The sequence below is a fragment of the Nicotiana sylvestris genome, chromosome 1 (genome assembly GCF_000393655.2).
Source record: "Nicotiana sylvestris chromosome 1, ASM39365v2, whole genome shotgun sequence".
Lineage (NCBI taxonomy): Eukaryota > Viridiplantae > Streptophyta > Magnoliopsida > Solanales > Solanaceae > Nicotiana > Nicotiana sylvestris.
Genome location: NC_091057.1, coordinates 94,053,790 through 94,076,560, shown reverse-complemented (window position 1 = coordinate 94,076,560; position 22,771 = coordinate 94,053,790). Strand labels below are relative to the sequence as shown.

Sequence of the window (22,771 nt, the reverse complement as noted above, 5' to 3'; positions counted from 1 at the left end):
GGATGGCATGATCGTACATCTCCTTACACTGCAGCATAGCGGAAAAGTTAGAAAGACAAAAAATGATGCTTGTCGACGAAAGAAATGCACGAGAAATGGCTATCACCTGCTGTATGAACTTCTCCGTCGCTTTGACGGCACCAGAAATATCGAGACCAGCTCTATCAATAATACCATCAAAGATGTTCGCAATAAAGTCTCCTCCTTTGAGAGGAGTCTCCGCTATAGCACCGATCATCCCCGTTGGCATCCCGCATCACCAAAACCTACACCAGCACAGTAACCGCAATACGTTTTCGCTAAGGGCTAAAAAAACACAAAATACGAAGCATATGCGGTAAAGGAACCTCACCATGATTCTTGGCCACCCAATGCTTCTTATCCAGGCCGGTCCAAGACCGAACGCAATATGGGAACTTCTCGTTCAACCGCCCGATCCATCCCGACAAATCTGGGATCACCTCCAGGTGCCAAGCAGCGACTGCATGGAGCACAAAGAGATTATTATTTCAAAAGGAAGAATAGTTGGAAAGCGGCTAAGAGGAAAATTGCTTACATCGGGTATTCCACCTCTCCGGAAAGGGCATCTCTGGGGAGAGATGATATCCAAGGTCCTTACTCAGCTAAACTTGCTCATCCATCCTCGATCCTTTCCCTCGTCGACGCTCGTGAAAAAAGATTTTTTGGACCAATGGTGGAGCTTGATTAAACCTCGATACAATCGAGGATTATACATCCTGATAAGATGATTGAGGGTAAAAATCTCACCCTCAACCCCTTCGGTGAAATAATGAAGCATCAACACTATCCTCCAAAAAGAAGGGTAGATCTGACCAAGCATCACTTGATATCGGTCGCAAAAATCAAGAATAACCGGGTCTATCTCCAGGGGAGGGGCCTCAACAGATTTATCAGGTCCCAGGGTGAATGGGTAGGTGTACACATGAAGGAAGCCAGCCTTAAAGTCAGTTATATTATCATCGGGACCGGGAATCTCCACCGCCACTGCCTTGCTCCATCGGCAGTCCTTCCTCACCTTGCTAATATCGGTCACGATGCTAACATATCGGGACACATGCTCGCATAGGCTTGGTGTAGATGAAGTGGCATCGACATTAAAATCCTCTGAAACGTCGAGATTAGGTGGGGTACATTGTTCCAAGGAGGGAATCGCTCTGGTTTCTTCCTTAGGTCGGGATGATGCATCGTCGTTCCATCGGGGAACCGTCCTATAGGTCCTAGCCATGTCAATGGTAAAAATCCTTCTATGAAAAGATGAAGGGGTGTCAAATACAAAAATTCTAACTCATGAGCTTGAAAGTGAGGTGAAAGTGGAAAGCGTCAAACAACCGATGCATTTATACGAACCGCTGGGGAAGCAGAAGGGATGAGCCAATGGCAGTTCATGGGTTTCTCGATTATCGTATCTGACGGTGGCCTTACACAGTTCTCTAGAACATGGCATTTAATGCTCTTAAACGGTTGACGTCACGACAATGATGACCTCAAGACGACGGTTCAAATTTGTTTCCTATTACTTCATTCTAGGAAACACGAAGATTATCTATATACGGTGAAATTGGAGGAGTCTATTTCTCGCCACTAAGGTGCATTCGGGGGGTCATATCAGTATTTCGAGGCTGTAAGACTACGATCGAGCTCCCTCTCCCAAGGCTCGCCCGCGACCCAAGAAAGGTTCCGAGGGTGGGGAATTCCCGAAGCAAGCAGCCAACATCAGCAGGGTTTAGCATCGTGCCTAGACGTCCCATCCCTGTATCTTTACATTTAATGCACTCTGTACTATATTGTATTCCCTCTCCTATATAAAGGGAATCCATGCCACTTTGTAAAGGGACGATCTTGCTCCATCTATTTCTCCACAAGATCAATAATCTCTCTCTCTCTCTCTCTCTCTCTCTTTCTTCTCTCTAACTTACTCATTCTTACTCGCTCGAAGCCACTTTAACATTTATTACTTTCCTACGTGTTCTTCATTTACTGCTCGGTATTGGCCATACAGAGCCTTGTTTAATCATATCTTAACTGTTATCCCATTCTCGACTGCCCCCGATAGCTCGAGATCGAGCTGGATATCGGCCCCGAGGCTTCTTCATCGACCAACCCGAGGCTCGGGCAGCAAGCCCCCTGGATTTGATTACTGTCTCATTTTAGCTTGTATCTCTTCATTAAACTTCATACTCTTAGCATCAACTGCTCTAACAACTAGCATAAAAATAGATCACGTATTTCTAGAACCCCATTTACAAATTTAATTGTTGTTACCATTTTCACGGTAAACAAATTTGGACATGAGGAATTATTTAAAAATACATTAGGTTTCACATTTTTTTCCAAAAGCAAAATAGGAAAGGAGGGGAGTGGAGACCCTACCTATTTTGACATAAGCAAAATTCGACCTAATTCGTAATTTTGAAACCTTTTCTTTTTATTTTCCCTTTTCATGGGTTATAATATCGAATTTGTTATAAAACAATAAAAGAATAATATTGAAAAGAAAGAGAGAATTCTTAATGATTTTGGGATGAATTACAATAGAATAGGACCCCTCTATTTATAGGGAAAGAGTGACTTAGCCACCAAGTAATAAACCCTAAGATCTCTCTAAAATATAGACATTCACCATAAATAAAATTCTATTTATAACACTCCCCTTTAAATGCCTATTTACCAGATAATGTGCATCGTTAAAACCTTAACTAAAATAAACCCAGTGGAAAAAAAATCTAGAAAAGGAAAAAGAGTACACATATCTAACAATACGCTTTTTGGTTACCTCGTTAAAAACCTTGCAAGGAAAACCTAGTGGGACAAAACCTTATCAGAAAAAAAGAGTACAACACGTATTAACTCCTCCTGATGAGAGCATCAATTCACACCCTTGAACTTTAGCATTCCAATATTGTTCACCATATTCAAAAGATTGTTGGTAGAGATATGATAAATAAATTAACCATATTAACTTGAATGAATTTGTTTCACCTTGAAATCATTATTCCTAATAGAGATGTATTGTCTTCATATGATCTTGTTGGAATCGTTATTTCAATATCTTCACATAGAGGTAAAGACTCTGCTATCGTATTATCATGCTTATAGTTATAGCAAAATATCTTTGTGCAAAAATTGCACTTAGGATGTGGTCATTCATGACCATAAAATTCTCCAAGAATTGCATATGCTATCAGCATTTTAAATCGTTCATGGATTGCCATGTAAGTATAGTCAAATAAGCCATATAAATAGACTTTAGATTTGCACCAAGTTTTCATGTCATGCCAGACATATAAGATACATGAAAGTGATTACACACACCATTGACTTTATACTTTCAAGTGTTTGAACCACATGTCCAAAACTATATGTCTTTCGTATGAAACCGATTCTATTTGAATTGCGTCTCTTTTATTTGGCTAATAATTTGAGTCTGTATTCAACAAACTTAAGATCCTCAGCTATACTTAGCGCTATCATATATGTCGTCGACAAACATTTTATATCGGTTCCAACATTTTTTTCATAAAGACATGACATGGAGATCTTTTCATTCATATTCTTAGGTACCTGAACCTCTTTTCTGAGATTTTATCAAGTGTTATGTCATGAGATCTTCTAGATCACTTGCCTCCTTATTATGATCATTTTGATCATTTGTTCATCTTCTTTAACAAGAATTTTAATTGAAACCAATTTGTCTATATGCTTTAATTCTACCATAGACTTTGTCCTTTTAGGACTTAATATGAGCATTTGCAATGAGAAATAGTTACTTTCTTTGGGTCAGCAAATGCGTCTGACATGTTTTGCAATATATTACAAATAAATTATCCTTTTATGAACTTCAAGTTCATATTATTTTATTTGAGGATCTTGATGTACAAATGATAATTCATTCAATGTAACTTTTTCTCAACTGTTTATCTTGTGTCCCCCTCATGTTAGAAAAACTAAATTTCTTCCTCAATTTTGGGAACCCATCTTTGTGCATATGGTGTTAATAAAAATATACACCGCTAGTAATAAGATAGAATTATTTGGTTCCTGACCCTGAACCACTTGTGAGGGGAGAATATAATATACTTTCGTATATAACGTATATCAAACTGATATAGATAACTTTGTTCTCATAAGCAATAGTTTAACTATTAAGTGCAGGCACTCAATAATTATTTTGCTAAACTAGCTGTAATGTAAGCCAACTTATCAAGATAAACTGTCTTGAATAAAAAATATGAAAATTATGCTCGAAATTAAATTACCGAGCAAGTTACCTCGCAAACACCGGCAAGGTTGCGGGTTAATAATAATCGCACGTGTAACCATCTCATAGATGCATCTTATGTGGTATACATGGCAGGTGAATATTCTCATATTCACCTTTGATATTTTCAGTATTCATGGGATTCAATCCCAATTTTGTTGGTCTATTAATAACGAGAACAAACAACATAAGAGAATTCGTAAAGAACTTTCTAGTTCTTTAATATTTACCCATGTGAATTCTCTTTTATTTTTGCACATCATACTTAACTTAATATGGCTAAACCAATTATGCCAACTGAATAAATTATTAATATTGATAAAGTTCAGATTTATACCATGACGTGTGCAATTATCAATAAACTCCAAGTTTATTATGATATAGGTTTTTATATCAATAAACTTCTATTTTATTGTGGTATTTTTTTATTTATGTAGTACAGACTGAAGAATAAAGCGAGTAGCTTTTCACATATATATTACCCAGCTATAAGTTGTAGTAATAGAAGATATTAAATCTTCCTTTATTTATAGTCTTAATATAACCAACCGCTTTCGCGAATACTTTAGAAACTCAATAAGTCTCTTTGACACTTACTACGAGACAAAATAGTATAATTGGCTCTTCCAAAACTCTCAAATAATTTTGTACTACCACTTACTCATCAACATCTATATGGTGAATAAACTTTTAAGGAGAAAGTTATACCATTATGGTCATGGTCAAAATCATATGCAAGATCTGTTTCTTGTATTACTGTTGTCTTCGCACATTGCCAAAATATTTTGGCTCTAGAATAGGTATGTGACCAATGACCATTCATCCCATAATAATGACATTATTTTCTTATTTCCCCTCAAACCTCATTCTAGAGGTGACTGTGGTATATTCACTACCACTAGCACGTTCATATTCTTCCAAGAATGAATATGTATTCATAAATCAATGTTGTCACATTCAGATCATGAATGGACCATAATCCTCTATACGTGCCTTACAAAATCTCATGTCAAATCAATGACAAATATTACTTTCACAAAGTGAAGGATTATTTTGAGAATTATTATTGTTCTCATTACCACAATGATGACGATTATAATTTTGTCTATTGTCATGTCCATATCCACTGAGACATTCATAGTAATAATTTTGTCTTCTTTCTTTATCATATACTGCTATCGCATTCTCTTAAGAGAATGAGAATGAAGCAAATTCAATGGGGTGGGTCTCAATTCTTTGCCCACAATCATACATGAATTTGATCATGGCGAGGTATAAATTTTTTACCACTTTGGGTGATTATAATTTCTTACAAACTCCATTAGAGTTACAATCAAAATTTATTGACTTTGCTTATATTTAAAATCAAATTATAGAATTTCAAGAATTTAACAGAGAAAAATAAAGTAAAATACTTACCTTAAATCAAGAATTTAATTATGAAGGAAGTTCACTGAATAATTGACAATCATTATGCTCAATCTCAAAGCTTCTACTCAATTGGTTAGAGTCCGTGCTGATAACGTGTTTCAAAACAATAAAAAAAATATTGCACAGAAAGAGAGAGAGAATTCTTATTTATTTTGGGATGAATTATAATGGAATAGGACCCTTATATTTATAGGGAAAGAGTGACTTAGACACCAAGTAATAAACCCTAAAATATCTCTAAAATATAGAGATTCATCATAAATAAAATTCTATTTATAACAGAATTGTCATAGTTTAAAATTGTTGAATTTTGTATTTTTTGGCTTCTAATATAGTAAGCGACGTTATTAAATTGTTATGTTTTTTTAATATATATATATATTTGGTGTGATAAAACAATAGTAAGTAGCTTTTCCGTAAAAACACAAATAAACTAAAAAGAAATTCTATTACAAAATAAAAACTTTATTATGCAACTTTCAATTATCAATCTAACTCCTAACACTAGAAGATTTCAATTATTTCATCGCGGTAAAAAATACTATTTTGTCGCACCCTTGTGATAAATTGATAACATACTGTTTGATTTTATTTTTTCAAGGAAAAAGGTGAAAAATATCCTCGTACTTTTTTGATGTTTTATATGTCAATACCACACAAGATGGGGAGAGAGTGATTTGTGTGGTACCCAAATTTTGTTTAACTTGATAATAGAAGGACATGGTTCTTCTATGTGTTCCAACTACTACTGTTTGCGGAATAATAAGTAAAGAAAATAAAGATGTCAAGACCCAGATTTTTCACTCTCGAAAGTCGTGATGGCGCCTACTAATGTGAGCTAGGCAAGCCGACTATTGAACAAATAACCTTTTTACCCTTTTTATTCTCTTTAACAGTTATAAAGCAATAATGTGTAAACAACGGAAATTTAAAATAAGCGAAAGAAAAGCAATAGAGTATCTGAACATGTAACTAATACAACTGTTTAAGCCTTAACCACCTAAAATTGGTGTCACAATGTCACAGACGATCTAAGATTTACTACATACAAAGTTCGAAAAATAAACGATACACTGTTTCTGAATTAAGGAAATGAAATAGGCATAATGGGATAGAGGGAGACATCAGGGTTTGCGGATGCCTGCAGGTCTACCTTGGATCTCCGTGTGGACTGAAGGCAGCCACCCAATCTACGGTCCAAAAGCTGCTCCGTGATCTGCACATAGTTCAAAGTGTAGTATCAGCACAACCGACCCCATGTGTTGGTAAGTGCCTAGCCTAAAGGCTAGGACCAGACTACCACATAAACCTGTGCAATTCAACTATATACAGCGAAAAAGAAGAATAGAAATAAACAACCAAATATGGGAGGGGTAGCATGCTACGGGGAAGATATCAATTCAGAATAGAAAGACAACAGGTAGTTGAAGGAAACAGTAAATCTCGGATATCAACAAAGAACCAGAAATCAATAAGTACACGGCATCACCCTTCGTGCTTTTACTCTCGTCCTCACCAAAGCAATCAAGTAATGAAAATGTGCACGGCATCACCCTTTGTGCTTTTACTCTCGTCCTCACCATATAATCATTATAATCGGCACGGGATGGTACATCGTGCGGCACTGCATCATCTTTCGTGCTTTACACTCTTTCCTCACAAATCATACACGGCATTACCCTTCGTGCGTTAACACTCTTCCTCACCCAAGAAATAATCATAAACAATAGGGCAAGGGAATAATGAAATTACGATAAGAATCTCGGCAATGGAACAATAGTTCAACAATCAAGTCGTGGCAAGGGAATAGCATCAAAAGAAACATCAACATCCCGGCAAGGGAGATAACATGAAAAACAACAATATCCCGGCACAGAAGATAATATAATGATTCTCTTCTCTTTTTCACTTTTACACTCACTTTACCAATTTGAAACAATGCTTTAAAGGTTCAATTTCCACTTATACTTTCATATTTCATTGTACAACTTGAGCCAATGCTCCTCAATGTTCAAATGTCTCAATTACTTCCACAAACTTTGCCCAACAATAGAAATCATCATCAAAGCATGAATAATACAACGAAGCCACAATATTCACAGTATAAGACTCACATTGACACCAACGTATAGATACTCGTCACCATGCCTATATGTCGTACTCGACAAATACCACATAGCAAATAAGACTCGACTCCTAATCCCTCAAGCTAAGGTAAGACCAAACACTTATCTCGATGCCACAAACACAATTCACGTCTCAACTATCACTTTACCCCTTGATTCCACCACCAATTCGCTCGTATCTAGCCACAAGTTACTTAATTACATCAGTAAATGCTAAATAAATCAACTTCAATGCATGAAAATGAGTTTTCCAAAGTTTTACCCAAAAAGTTAAAAATTACCCCCGGGCCCACATGGTCAAAATCTGAGGTTCGAACAAAAACCTGATTACCCATTTCCCCACGAACCCAAATATATAATTTGTTTTGAAATCGGACCTCAAATCGAGGTCCAAATCCCCAATTTTTGAAAAACCTAGGTTCTACCCAAAACACCCAATTTCCCCCATGAAAATTATTGATTTTGAGTTGAAATCACGTGAAAAGATGTTAATGATTGAATAAAACGAGTTAAAATTGACTTACAATCGATTTGGAAGAAGAGTTATCTTTGAAAAATCGCCCAAGAGTGTTTTGGTTTTGAAAGAGTGTGAAAAATGGGAGATTTTCGACTAAATATAAAAATTGCAGGTTGCAGATATGGGAATTGCGACCAGGGTTCGCAATTGAGAACCCCGACCTCTGCTATGTTCGCATTTATGAAGGAGTTCTCGCATTTGCGAGGTGAGAAATGCGAAGGATGCGTCGCATTTGCGACGACTGGCTAAAAGGGGGAGTATCACATTTGCGATAGAATCCTCGCAATTGTGAGGTAGGCTGGCCTGTGCTTCTTTCGCATTTGCGACATGCCTCTCACATTTGCAAGTCAGGCTTCACAAATGCGAAGCCTGTAGGCCTGCAATGCAACAACTGAAAGTCTGCAATTCACCAAGTCCAAAATTCACCCCGTGGCCTATCCAAAACTCACCCGAGCCCTCGGGGCTCCAAACCAAACATGCACACCAACCTAAAAATATCATACAGACTCGCTCGTGCATTCAAATCACTAAAATAACATTAACAACTATGAATTTAGCATCAAAATCATGAAATCTTCTTAAGAACTTCAAATTTCCAATTTTCTCAAAAACGATCCGATTCACGTCGTTTCAAGTCCGTTTCTTATCAAATTTCGCAGACTTATCTTAAATCACATATAAGACCTGTACCGAGCACCGGAACAAAAATACGAGCCCGATACCATCAAATTTTAATCACAATTCATTTCCAAAACTCGTAAATAATTTCAGAAAATAATTTTCTTTAAAATACATTTCTCGGGCTTGTGACATCGGAATTCGATTCCGGGCATATGCCCAGTTCCATATTTTCCTACGGACCCTCCGGTACTGTGCAATCACGGGTCCAGGTCTGTTTACCCAAAATATTGACCGAAGTCAACTTAAACTCATTTTGAATGCAAAATTCATCATTATTCACAAAATGGCTTTCCGGCTATGCATCCAGACTGCACACACAAATCTAGGTGATGCCAAAAGAGATTTTTAAGGCCTCGGAATGCAGAATTCACTTTTAAAACAAGTGATGACCCTCATCACAAAAGAACACAAAGATTTTTACGTGAAAAATACCTGGCTCAAAAGGTGAAAAAACCACGACCTACTACTCAGTAGGATTTTTCCAAACTTTCACTAAAATCACTGAGCCGAAAACTACATTTACAAAAACTCTTTTGTAAACCTAAGATTAACTCTAATCCTGTTGTGGCACACAACATCAACTGTTGCGACATATTCAAGTTAACTCTAACTTGAACACTCTAGGTACCTAAATACAATTGCTTCTATAAAAGCTGAAAGGTACAATTTAAAAGCACCTACTACAATTGAACTAGAATAAAAGATAGACACTTGGAATTGTTTCTTCTATCTTGTTCAAGTAGCTTCAGGATTGCACGATTGAATCACACATAAATTACTTGTAAAATCGCCTTGCTATTTTGCTCTCAATTTAAGTTTAACTTCTGCTTATGTGCATTACCTATAAACAAGAACAACACTGATATTTAATGGGTTAGTAATTAGAGATTGACTGGGATTCAGATGCTACTCTTCTATCGTAGAAAAGTTCTAGTTGATCTCATACTCTAACACTATCTTCTTCCTAAACTGTGTTCTCTTCGCGTAAGGAGTCTTTTTCTCCTTATCCAATATGCAACCTTTTCGATCAGATCAAGAGATATTACTTCTGATAAGTTAGATTTATCTCCTTTACGTGCATCTCACATGTTTGTGTTGATCATGACTGTGCTTCACAAAATGGACCTGGTCCATGTCTAAGTTCTTTTGTCATTCTTCAAAACTTCACCTGTATTTGGGACAACAAATTCCCCCTTTTTGATGATGATAAACCCTGTGCTTTTTACTTACTTGGATCCTGTAAGAACTCAGCTTAACCATCAATACAAAGTTTAGAAAATTCACTTATCATCAAGGACCAAGTTAATTAGGTTATAAATATCACTTATTCAGAATATGTAAAGCACAATATCTCTTTCCTCTTTTGGCATCATCGAAAAGTTGCATACAAAGTGTGAGTCCCAAATTGTAATAAGTACTCATGGCCTCTGGGGCAACTGCAAGTGCAATCATGGATTAATCATCAGTAATCGAGCAAACATATTTAAACTATCAAGGAAATATTAACATTTAACAAGAGCAAAAATAGTAGATATCATTGATAGAAGATATGTTGCTATCACAATCCAACACAAAAAGCAAAAATATTCAAAAAATGAGCAAAAAGAAAGAAAAATCCCTAATCCGGGTCACTGAAGGTACTAGACAGGTTCAGGAGATAAAGGCTAGAATTCCTAAGGCTTGGGAGAGCTAGAGGGTTGGTTTTGGGCTTGGATAAGATTCAGCATATTTTGAAGAATTCCATCATTCTTCTCCTTTTCCTTGGTGAGCTTAGTTCTGAGAGCATCCCTCTCATATTCCACCTCTGTCACACGAGCCTTTAGCCTAGCTATCTCAACATCCTTGGCTTCACTTTTCTGAACAAGAGCCCTGACTTCACTGTTGATAGGAGTCTTCTTGGATGAACCAGGTTCATTTGGGATGACATCGACTAACTAGTCACAAGCAAGCAGAGTATTAATACCAAAGTAATCCTTGCTTTTAGCCATTTCCTATTTCTTCAGAGGCACATTGCACCTATCTAGAACTGTAGTCAAAATAAAGCCATAGGGGGTAGCATGAGCTTTGGAGCCATTGATAACCCTGTTCAGTAGCTTGATGATGAATGCAGGCCAATTGATTTGCCTTACACTTTCAAGGCACTCCATCAGAACTAAGTCCATATAATTTGCAATATGTCTTATCTCCTGCCTGGGCAGGAGGCACTTGTTGACAAACTCAAAAATGACTTTGTGTTGTGGCTTCATTTCACTCTTGTGCACCAACTTGGCCCCATTCACTTCTTCATCACAAAATCTCCTAATGATTGTAAGGGCAGATGGAAGGGAATCCAGACTTGGCCATCTCTGTCTGGTGTAATCATCATATCCCTCAGTAGGTATATATAGAATCTCTCCTAGTTTCTCTGCATCAAATGTCACTTGAACTCATTTGACTTTGCTTGTAACTCTGCCATCTTTGACTTCAGCATTTGCATTAAATTCAATGATTTCATTTCTGGCCAATCTCCCATCCATCTAAAGGTCCATGTCCTGCCAGCCCTGAGCAGTCAGTGTGTCAACTAAACGAACCATCCCTGGTTCTACCAAATATTTTAGCAATCTTCCCTTCAAAATTTTTCTTTTGCCAAACATGGCAAACTTGTCTTGTTCACCATCAGTCTCATTTTCTTCTTCACCACTCCATTCCTCATCTTCAGAAACTCTAACTTGTTTACTTCTCACTGCAGACCTTGTCCTCTTGGCCAATGAAGGTTCAACAGCTTCAGACACAGAGAAAGACTTCTTGGAAGAAGTCTTGGGCTTTTTGGGCTTGGGGGTCTGAACCTCCACTGTTGTAACTTTCTCCTGATGGACATGTTCCATCTCCTCAATATCAATAGCTTCTAAGGACTCTGCAACCTTACCCTTTCCTTTAGCCATCCTTTTCTTTTTACTTTCAGCCAGAGCCTTTTGTAGATCACTCTCACTCTGTTTCCCCTGCTTCTTGTGGCTCTTCCGTTGGGCAAGGAAGTTTTAGTAGTTGTTGGGGATTGTCACACCTCCTTTTTACCTACACCCGGAAGGGCATAAGGGAGTTTTTCCAATTAAAGGACAATCAAAATGGGATTTATTATTAAAGATTTAGAGTCGCCACTTGGGAGATTTATGGTGTCCCAAGTCACCGGTTGAATCCCGAATCGAGGAAAAGATTGACTCTGTATTACAGTCCGCGAACCAGAAATCTGAGTAAGGAATTCTGTTAACCCGGGAGAAGGTGTTAGGCATTCCCGAGTTCCGTGGTTCTAGCACGGTCGCTCAACTGTTATATTTGGCTTAAATTATCTGATTTTAACAATTATGAACCTATGTGCAAATTTTAACCTTAACCGCTTTTATTCATTTTTAAAGAAAATTGCAACGTCATTAAAACAAGTCTTGAACCACGTCACATAAATGCACCCGTGGTTTTTGGACATACTTTAACATCGTTGGGATTTGGATTTGGGTCACATAAATGCGCACCCAAGTTTAGGGAGGTAATGTTATTAAAATACGTGCCTAAAGAGACTAACGCGTTATTATTTTGGGGAAGACCGTGAAATTCGCTAAACGGCCCGTCCCGAAATCTAAGTATTTTAATATATACAATTATCGAGGGCCCCGCAATTTATGTGTTTTGTTTAGCGAGGCTCATTCCGTTTTATTATTTTAAAGTGCAAACCTAGAGCAATCTATAGTTTTCTACTTAATTTGTCTCTAAAATAAAAGAAAGGCCCTAATTAATTTGTTACTGGACTGATACAAACTAAGTAATATTTTTGCACCAACATCCGACCATTGGGCTCCGATGTGAGCCCAGCAGAGGGAATTTAAAACCAAATATACACCATAAAATCGGCCAAAACAGACCTTGGCCCAGGCCTAAATGAGAAAGGGGCCAAAACTGGCCTGGGCCGTGCATCAATTATCCTGAGGCTCAAACGTTTAGGGACTAGCCTGTTAAACCCTGTCTTTTACACTAAATGGAATTTCAATTTAATTAAGAACACAAATCTGATGAATCTACTACTAAAATTAACTAGCCAGTAAAATAAATTCAATGCAACATTAAACATGAGTTGGAAAGCAACTGATTTCAGATTTCATGACCCACGTAAACTGCCTATGATCACAATTTCAAACATGGTGCATACTAGTTCAAATTTCAAATTCCCTACTATGACTCATTTTTATTAAAATGCTGACTCATGAACTTTGATTAAACACTAACGTGACCACATATGAGAATTGAAACTCGAGAATTAAGGATGCTGGACGAAAATGGATTGCCTAAATTAACCTTACGAATTACATATCTCATATCTACTTTTAACTTTCTGATTTCGAACCCACACACAACCACTCAAACTCAGAATTATAGATTAACTCACATCATCACTACTAAATATAAAGCTCCCATGATTAGAAGAAGTATCACACTACTTTAACAGTCTACAACCTAATTAATCATAGCTTGAAAATACTATTTATACAGATCTAGGAAAACCGGAAATTAACTAAACTAATAGAAACTATTCTGTTAGTCCAGCATGGAATTATTACAACGAATACTCAACTAAACTCATATGCATTTCTAAATATCTAACACACACTTAACGGTTCAAATGCACAAACTTATAATTAACAGTCCATCAGTACGGTTATTACAGTATAATGAAAGCAGTAAATCAACAATAGGCCTCCACTTCAACAACAATAGGCCTCCACTTCATTCATTTTCAACTGGATATTTTCATACATCCAGTTTCAGGACATGTACCTGGTATGTAGAACAGAAAAATGGGGTAAGCAATCAGCAACAGCAAACAGCAAAATACAGCAGCAGAAAGCCCAACACAGTAGCTTCAACACCTCAATCCAGAAATCTCAGCAACACGAAGAAAACCAGTAAAAATGGAGAAGAAAAATAGTCCGAAAATCTCTCTTTGTTTTCTCTTTCTAGATTTGAACTCTCTCTGGTGTTCTTCCGCTCTCAATATTTCAGAAAATTTGGTTCTATCTTTTTTTACTCTCTCCAAAATGAATTCTGCCCCTGTATATTCATTGTATCCAGAGTGTATATCGAGTGTATACCGCTCTCTTCTCCCCCTTGAATCTGATTTTCAGCTCCCTTAAATGGGCATTCAATTAGTGCATTTTCCACTACCAATTTAACTTTTCATTTCTTTAATCATACACTTAATTGTCCACTCAATTAGTGCTTTTAGTTAATTTGATAATGCAAATACTACCCTACCACTATTAGGAGCTTCTCAATTAGTAATCACTTGCATAAAATTATACTAATTAGTGGATTATATACACATTCAACCAAATTATTGAACTAATCCCAATTATTCTGCCTAAGTGATTAAACGAGATACCATTTCAAAGTTTTCTGATATCCTAATTATTAATTAATTCCAAAAAATATAAAATCAAATCTTAAATGTCAATACTATATTTTTGTATTTTTAATGCATTAATAAAATTAAACATGCCCACAAATATATGCAAACAATCAGAAAAATCACGCAATAATTCCTAAAAATAACAAATAATCAAGGCCAAAACCTAATTTTGGGAATTATTTTGGAGTAATTCGTATGAGGCAAAAATCACGTGCTCACAGGGATGAAGCCTTTCTTTTCTTGGAGGGTTTAGGGGCACTGGGGATTTTGGTGTGTGAGTTCTCCTTTTCTTTGGGTCGTAACTTGCCGCTACCTTTTTCAAAAGATCTGCTAGGGTCTCTTCAATTGATGAACCATGTTCATCTCCCTGTGCACTTAAATTAACTAACCCTTCAGCAGCTTCACCATAACCACTTCCACTTGACTTCTTGCCACTTTCTTCAACATTTTCTTATACAACCCCACAAATAGCAGGTACAGACAAATCAACCAGTGGGTAAATGATCAACTACTCCTTTCCCTTTCCCCCTCTCATCACCACATCTACCCTCTCTCTCTTTTTCTTTTTCAGATTTCTTTTTACCTCCACTCCTTCTTAATTCAGGTAATTCCACATCCCTGATAGGCCCAACCAAAACAAACCTATTTTCTAAATTCTCAGTCAAAGAAGAACTTACCTTAGAAGGGGATTCTTGAGCCTTCTCAGAGTCAGAAGACCCAGGTCCTTCCCCCTAACAGATTTGTACGACTCAGAATCAGAGTTAGAATCAGAGTCTTGAGCCTGACTTGCCTTTAATTGCTCATTCAATTTCTTTGAGAGAGCACTAGATGCCACCGTTTTACGAGCAAGCATTTTTACTCTTCTTAGCCTGGATTTGGGAGATGTGCTAGGTGAAGGAAGGTTAGATGAATCAGAGGGAGTGTGTTGTGGAGGAGTTCCAGGGTTGTCTTATGGGTTTGTCATTGTAGATGATTTCTTGAGAGAATTGGTGAGTTAAAGCTTTGGAGAAAAAAGCAATTGGGTGTAAAACAATTGGGTGTTTTACGTGAAAAACACCTGGCTCAAAAGGTAAAAAAACCATGATCTACTACTCAGTAGGATTTTCCCAAACTTCCACTAAAATCACTGAGCCAAAAACTGCATTTACAAAATCTCTTTTGTAAACCTAAGATTAACTCTAATCTCGTTGTTGCACACAGCCTCAACTGTTGCGACAACTTCAAGTTAACTCTAACTTGAACACTCTAGGTACCTAAATACAATTGCTTCTATAAAAGCTGAAAGATACAATTTAAAATCACATACTACAGTTGAACTAGAATAAAAGATAGACACTTGGAACTGGTTCTTCTATCTTGTGCAAGTAGCTTCAGGATTGCACGCTTGAATCACACATAAATTGCTTGCAAAATCGCCTTGCTCTTTCTCTCAATTTAAGTTTAACTTCTGCTTATGTGCATTACCTGTAAAAGAGAACAACACTGATATTTAATGGGTTAGTAATTAGAGATTGACTGGGATTCAAATGCTACTCTTAAGAAGAGTTCTAGTTGATCTCATACTCTAACACTATATTCTTCCTAAACCGTGTTTTCTTCGTGTAAGGAGTCTTTTTCTCCTTATCCAATATGCAACCTTTTCGATCAGATCAGGAGATATTACTTCTGATAAGTTAGATTTATCTCCTTCACGTGCATCTCACATGTTTGGGTTGATCATGACTGTGCTTCACAAGATGGACCTGGTCCATGTCTGAGTTCTTTTATCAGTCTTCAAAACTTCACCTATACTTGGGCCAACATTTTTGAAAATAGTTTTAAAATATACTATGTTATACTATTTGGCTATCTGAATCCATATCATTATACTATAATTAAGAAATACCCATAAATTTGAAGGACTGCCACATGGCTTCACCAAATTCAAATAACCCAACTCCTTTTCTATGGTTCGATTAATTTAAACTCGGAACCCGATCAAAATGCTCGAAACTTAAAACACATCTAAACCTAAAAAGAGATCCAATACCCTTTCATTTATGAATTAAAGTAAAAATCTGGCTTTTTTAGAACATTAATTTTTAGTATTTTTTGGTTTATATGTATTTAAGTTAGGGGTGTTTGGATCAGGTTCTGGGTTTAAATTAAGCGAATCGCGTAATAGAAAAAGTGTTGGGTTATTTGAATTTGGGGAACTAGGAAGTCGCGTGACATTACGTCAAATTGAGGGATATTTTTGAATCATAAAAAATCAGTGGGAATTCAGATAGTCAAATAGTATAATAGAGAGTATTTTTAAACTATTTTTGAAAATATAGAAAAAGATAAATTTTGAAAATTTTAAAAAATTCTAATAAGATATTTTTCAAAATTCACTCAGATCACTCACAAAAAATAAAAAAAAAATCAAAATTATATTTATATCCAAACACAAACTCTAATTTTCAAATAACATTTCCACTTTAATTTATTATTTTTTGGCCACTTTTTTCCCGGAATTTACAATTCTTATGCCAAACGCCCACTTATTCTCTTTTTTCCTTGTTCCCTTTTCTTTTGTTTCTCTTTTATACTAACTATAGTAAGCTCAAGTTTTAAACCCCTACAGCACAAACCTCAGAAAGGAGAAAGGAAAGAAGGGGGAAAACGATGGCTCATCATTTGCCAGCCTTAAACCCTCCCAGAACCCTAAACACTAACCTTCACTCTATCAGCAAACCAATCTTCTCATTCTCACAAACAGCATCTCGAAAAATTTCGAAATTGAAGAAATACCCATCAATCACTTCATCCACTATGTCAAGCCAGCAGCAAAACCCACTGCCCCATATAGCATTAACCAACAATGAGCACAAGGAAGAAGTCATGAACGCTATCAAAAGTTCAATATCTAATTGCCTCTCCGAAACCCATCTTGATTTAACTGTATCTGCACTCCGGTCCAAAATCAGAGGCAAGGTAATAAATATTAGTACTTGTATTTTTCTCTTTTAGTTAGCAGAATGTAACAGATAAATATGTAGGGTGCTGGAACTTTTTCCAAAAGTTTAAACGCATAGTTTTGATAAAGGGATTTTATTTCCTTGATAGAAAGTTGACAACTTTATCCCAAATTTATATGCGAAGTTTTGAAATAATGTGTTTTATTCACGAATGTATATATGACAAATTGCATGTGTATATGACCGTCATAGATATATATATGATGGAGGGGATTATCTATTAGTGTTTCTATTTACTATTTTTCTCTGTTAGCTAGCAGAGTGTGACAGATAAGTATGTGGGATGCTGGAACATTGTCCCGAAGTGTAAATGCATAGTTTTGCTAAAAGGGATTTTATTTTCTTGTTGGAAAGTTGACAACTTTATCAAAAAATTTATGTTCATAGTAGTGAATTATGATTCTTTTTTTTGCACATATGACAAATTTCATGTGCTTTGAAGGTTAGAGATATATATGATGGAGGGGATTACCTTGTAATGGTGACAACAGATAGGCAAAGCGCATTTGACAGAATTCTTGCTTCCATCCCCTTCAAAGGCCAGGTAATATTTTTATTATTCCTGTTACAAGGTAGCTTATGTGAAGAATGTATTGATATTATGCAATTAGTAATAAGTATAATATGATCACTATCTTCAATCTTTAACGTAGTTACACTCTGGGTACGCAGGTCCTTAATGAGACAAGTTTATGGTGGTTTAATAAAACTCAACATATTACTCCTAATGCAGTGGTATCAGTGCCTGATCGGAATGTAACTATTGCGAGGAAGTGTTCGGTTTTCCCTGTTGAGTTTGTTGGTGAGTTTCTACCATATAGTGGTATTATCTGCAAAATTGATTCACTGTTCGACCAAAATATAATGAGCTTTATGTGTGGTTAGGTTCCTCACTACATGTATAGTAGTGAGGCAATTGTTGAAGTCAGCCAAATTGTCAGTTTGTGTTATATTTTCTGGACCTGCATGTTTAGAAACAATGGAAGTTAACTCTCTTTGTTATTCTCAATCTGGGCACTTCTTGCTCTATGGTGCTTATATGCTTAGTGGCAAAATTTTCCTTTAATGGCTTTACAAGCTTAGCATGGTTTACCGAACTCCCACCTCCACCCCACCCCTACCAGGGGAGGATGTAGAGGTTAAGGTATGGGTTCAAATAGCTTTTGCTCAAACTTTGTATATGTTAGAAAATTTACTAAATAAGTACAATTAATTGATTTCGGACCCATCAAATCAAATGTTGTGTTAGAATTCCATACTCGAACCTATAAAGTTCAAATCCTGAATTTGCCTCTGATCCACACCTCCCAATGAAGGAAAAAAGAGGTAAAACAAAAGAACAAATTTGACATAGTTTAAAGAACATAATAGTTGGACTATCATATGATTTCTCACTGTGAGGAAAATGCTGAAGGGCTAGCTACGTGTTTGAATCTCGCTCTGGCACACATATGAGCCACTACTATAGTTATCCTACTCAGCATTTCCTTTCTCTTCTTTGGGAGGAAGGGTGCTAATTGAAGGTAAGTCTTTGCAATTTGTGCAATTGAAATTCTTTTAGATGTCAATTTGAAGCATCCTTAGTGCTAGTAAGGGACCTAATCAATGGTGAGTCTTTGTAATTGTATATATATATGTATAGTCGCACATTGGAATAGGAGTAATATGTATAGTTGTAAATAAGACTTCTTGTATTATATTGTAAATATACATCAGTAATATTTTTTTCCCGTGCTACTTCTTAGTAATTAATGCCATTGAAATTCTTTTAGATGTCATTTTAAATATGTAAGCTCAAAACCTCCTAATAAGCATCTGACTTTTATGCTTCCATTTGTTTTGACAAGTATGCTTTCAAGTTTTCAACTGTGTCTTTTAGTGGAATTAAAAATAAATGATAGCTTCTCAAAGCTTTTTGTATTAGGTTACTATCTACTTCTCATGTTAGTTTATGTTTGTTGGTGACTGTCTTGTTATTGTACATCAACAAAGCCGTGACTTCAGGTATTAACATTATCTTCTTTTTCTAGTAAGAGGGTATGTTACTGGAAGCACTGATACATCACTCTGGACAGTCTACAATAAAGGGGTTCGGAATTATTGCGGCAACAGCCTTCCAGATGGTGTGGTTTGTATAATGCATGAATGCCACCATTTTCATTTAGCTTTTTGTCCTCTTCTTTTTATTTGTTTCCTTGATTTTTGTTCTTCTTATATTTTACAGGCTTGGTGAAAAATCAAAAGCTTCAAGAAAATATACTCACACCGACAACTAAAGCAGCAGATCATGATGTTCCTGTAACACCAGATGAGGTCTGTATTTTCACTCTCCTTTTTTCTTTTACTTCTTACTTCTCTACTAGTCTTTCTTTATTTCTATTTGCTGTTTTATAAAAGAATGAGTTAAATTTCTTAAAATTTGATGAGAATTAGCATAAGATATAATGGATGAAATTATGAAAAAATGACTAGCTGGACATGTTCTTGAAAGATTGTATTTCCATCTTTCTGTTTTACATCTTGGTATTTTGGTGGTGTTTGTCGGAATCTGGTTGGTCGCTTTGATGTTATAGGCAGATTTTCTAGCTTTTTGAGCATTTTCATGCCAAAGCCTGGGGATTTTGATATCTGTCATAACACAGAATAAATGTTGATTTGGAAGTGAGAATGACACTTTATCTGCAATATATTTGGCTGACAAGCTAAAACTTATAGTAGACAATAGATGATAATACTACTAGATTTTTCTCTTGTAGCACATTTGTTGTCTTTACCAAATTGCTGAACTTTGTTGTAAGCAAAGATGGCTTAAGTGTCCTGAGCAATTTAAACTGCAGATAGTTCAACTCGGGCTTATGACTCAAGCTGATTATGACGAAGTGAGTAGGAAGGCGACGAGCTTATTTGAGTTTGGCCAGGTAATCAGTTTATATTATGTTTATCAATTATTTTACTTGGGATTCTTATCATGCTTCTTTCTCCTATTAATTGTTAATATACCAGTCTCTTTTACTCAAATTCGCTGAACCAACGATGGAATGATCTCACTTCAATATCATCCCTATTCCTTAATTTCAAGTTCATGATGTTTCTTATCAAATGGCTTTAGTTTGTGCTGTGCAATAGGTTAATGATTGTGGAGATCAAAGCTTTTCTTTCTTTTTTCTTCTTAGTTAATTTTCCGCAGTGACGATCTTGGAATTTCGAAGTTCCATTCCGTATGGACAAATAAGTAGCATGCCTCTTTGTTATTATAAAAAATGTGGCATGCCCCATAATCGACATTTATTATTATACATAGATAGTTAAATCAATTCTCATACATTATTTGGTTTGGAACTTTTCACAAGTTTTAATCTATTTTCCATAAGTTTTTATATTTTAATCTATTTTTGGAATATTCTTCTTATTTTTAGAAGTATTGGAACTTAAAAAGTTCGTTGGGCTAAACGTGTCATGATAGGCAAAATACTTGCCCTGCTCCTTAGCCTTCTAAAACACTAATGGTTAGAGTTTCTGATGTATATACTGTCTTAGCTGTAGAATGCAATTAGACAATATTATACCTCACTGTTCAGTTGTCTTCACTAACCTTCACATTGCAGCGTGTAGCATTGGATCATGGTCTGATATTGGTGGACACCAAATATGAATTTGGAAAGGGAGTTGATGGTAAAATTTATTTGATTGATGAGGTAAGCGTAAGTTTCCTAGTTCCTCTTTGACAGTGATACTACTTTTCTCACTTCAAGGCCTGATCATCTGCTTCCTACTTTTAGGTACATACACCTGACTCAAGCAGATATTGGATTGCTCATTCTTACCAGGAACGCTTTCAGAGTGGTCTTGAGCCTGAAAATATCGACAAGGTTTCTTACATGATTGAAACTTAATCATTACGTCTTAGATACATGCTCATGCATTTATCTTAAGTGGATTAGGGAAGTAGAAAACTATAATTATACTTTTACTTTGTTTTTCCCAGTTAGCTTATGATTTCCGAGTATGTTGTCCTTGCAATATGCTGACATTTACTACAATATTTGACTAGGAATTCTTGAGGCTGTGGTTCAAAAATCATTGCAACCCATACGAGGATGAGGTAATCTGTAGGAAATGGGCATTTTATTTCCTCTCGTTTCCTTGGTATTCAGATAACACTCGTATTCGAACTGCACTAATCCAAAAAAATCAATTTTCCTGCTTAGGTCTTACCTGATGCTCCAGAAGAACTTGTCTCTGAATTAGCTTGGCGGTATGGTTCCATGTCTTTTCATGTTATCACTGTAGAGGCAATGCCTCCATTCCTTTTTAGCTAATAGTGCGCTGAAACTTCACTTGGCTGTCATCTACTTGTAGCAAAGCTGCAAAGATGTCTTACAGTTATCATTCTTAATGTTTCAGTTATTAGTGCTGATTTCCACTTTACTAACAGATACATTTTCCTGTTCGAGACGATAACAAATTCAAGATTCGAGATGCCTGGGACAAAGGTAATGCTGAATAGAAAACAATTACTATTATTGTCTGAATACAACAGTTACTGAAGAAAAATTTTATTTTGTGCCTCACACAACTCACACTAGTTGTGTGAGGCCTCTTTTTTGTCTCATAACTTTGTGGTCCCAGAATTTTGTGGATCCAAATGTGTAAGATATGGGTGCACAAATGTGTGAGATAAAAAGATGCCTCACACAACTAATGTCAGTTGTGCGAGGCACACCATAAAATCACTCGTTACTGAAAGTTCTTCATGCAGGAGCCAGTTCATGATCGAATCTCGAGAAATGTTTCACAGGCTTTGTCATCTTTGCAGTAATAGCATCAAATAGGAAACTTCTTGTGCAAGTTTAATGAGGTGGAACCAATATGTTCTGCTCTGACATTTGGGAATAATTTGAAGAACTGTATCTTGCGTATATTTTGAAGGATTGTAATGTCAGCTTGATATCAAGGAAGTTAGTCAATGTTGTATTACTATGTAACGCGCATATGACAAAATTATGCTTCAATCCCAAGTAAGTTGGGGTTCATAAATTTACAATTTTTATCCGCAGCCTGCCTGTTTTATCTGGACTTGGGACAAACAATGTAAGCAAACTCACATATTTGGTCGCTAATTTATTTCTTAACACATTTTTGAGTGATGGTCTCAGCAACTGTATGTTATTGACCTTATTCAGTGGATCTCAGTTACTTGTATAGCTGTTTTGCGTGAAGTGAAGTTAAGCCTGTCCAATCATTAAAGGTAGAAAAAGAGACGAATGGTTGTTAGAAGGTGCTTAAATCAAGGAATCCAACAAA

General features: G+C 36.2%; 1 protein-coding gene across 1 annotated transcript; it reads left to right on the top strand.

Moving 5' to 3' along the window:
• Positions 1–17,044: 17,044 nt before the first annotated feature.
• LOC104227966 (phosphoribosylaminoimidazole-succinocarboxamide synthase, chloroplastic) lies at positions 17,045–22,610 on the top strand. Its single transcript, XM_009780345.2, has 12 exons — positions 17,045–17,423; positions 17,910–18,011; positions 18,140–18,269; positions 19,498–19,590; positions 19,692–19,780; positions 20,305–20,385; positions 21,073–21,162; positions 21,247–21,336; positions 21,519–21,569; positions 21,676–21,722; positions 21,903–21,960; positions 22,227–22,610. The coding sequence occupies exons 1-12, from the start codon at positions 17,115–17,117 to the stop codon at positions 22,284–22,286; spliced, it is 1,200 nt and encodes a 399-aa protein (XP_009778647.1). The 5' UTR covers positions 17,045–17,114; the 3' UTR covers positions 22,287–22,610.
• The last annotated feature ends 161 nt before the right edge of the window (positions 22,611–22,771 follow it).

What these genes read in the sequence shown, in the direction of transcription:
- LOC104227966 (XM_009780345.2), top strand. Translation starts at nt 17,115, where the DNA reads ATGGCTCATCATTTGCCAGCCTTAAACCCTCCCAGAACCCTAAACACT. An exon ending in AAATTTATTTGATTGATGAG is followed by an intron (nt 21,163 to 21,246) that starts GTAAGCGTAAGT and finishes TCCTACTTTTAG; the next exon opens with GTACATACACCTGACTCAAG. An exon ending in TCGAGATGCCTGGGACAAAG is followed by an intron (nt 21,961 to 22,226) that starts GTAATGCTGAAT and finishes TTCTTCATGCAG; the next exon opens with GAGCCAGTTCATGATCGAAT.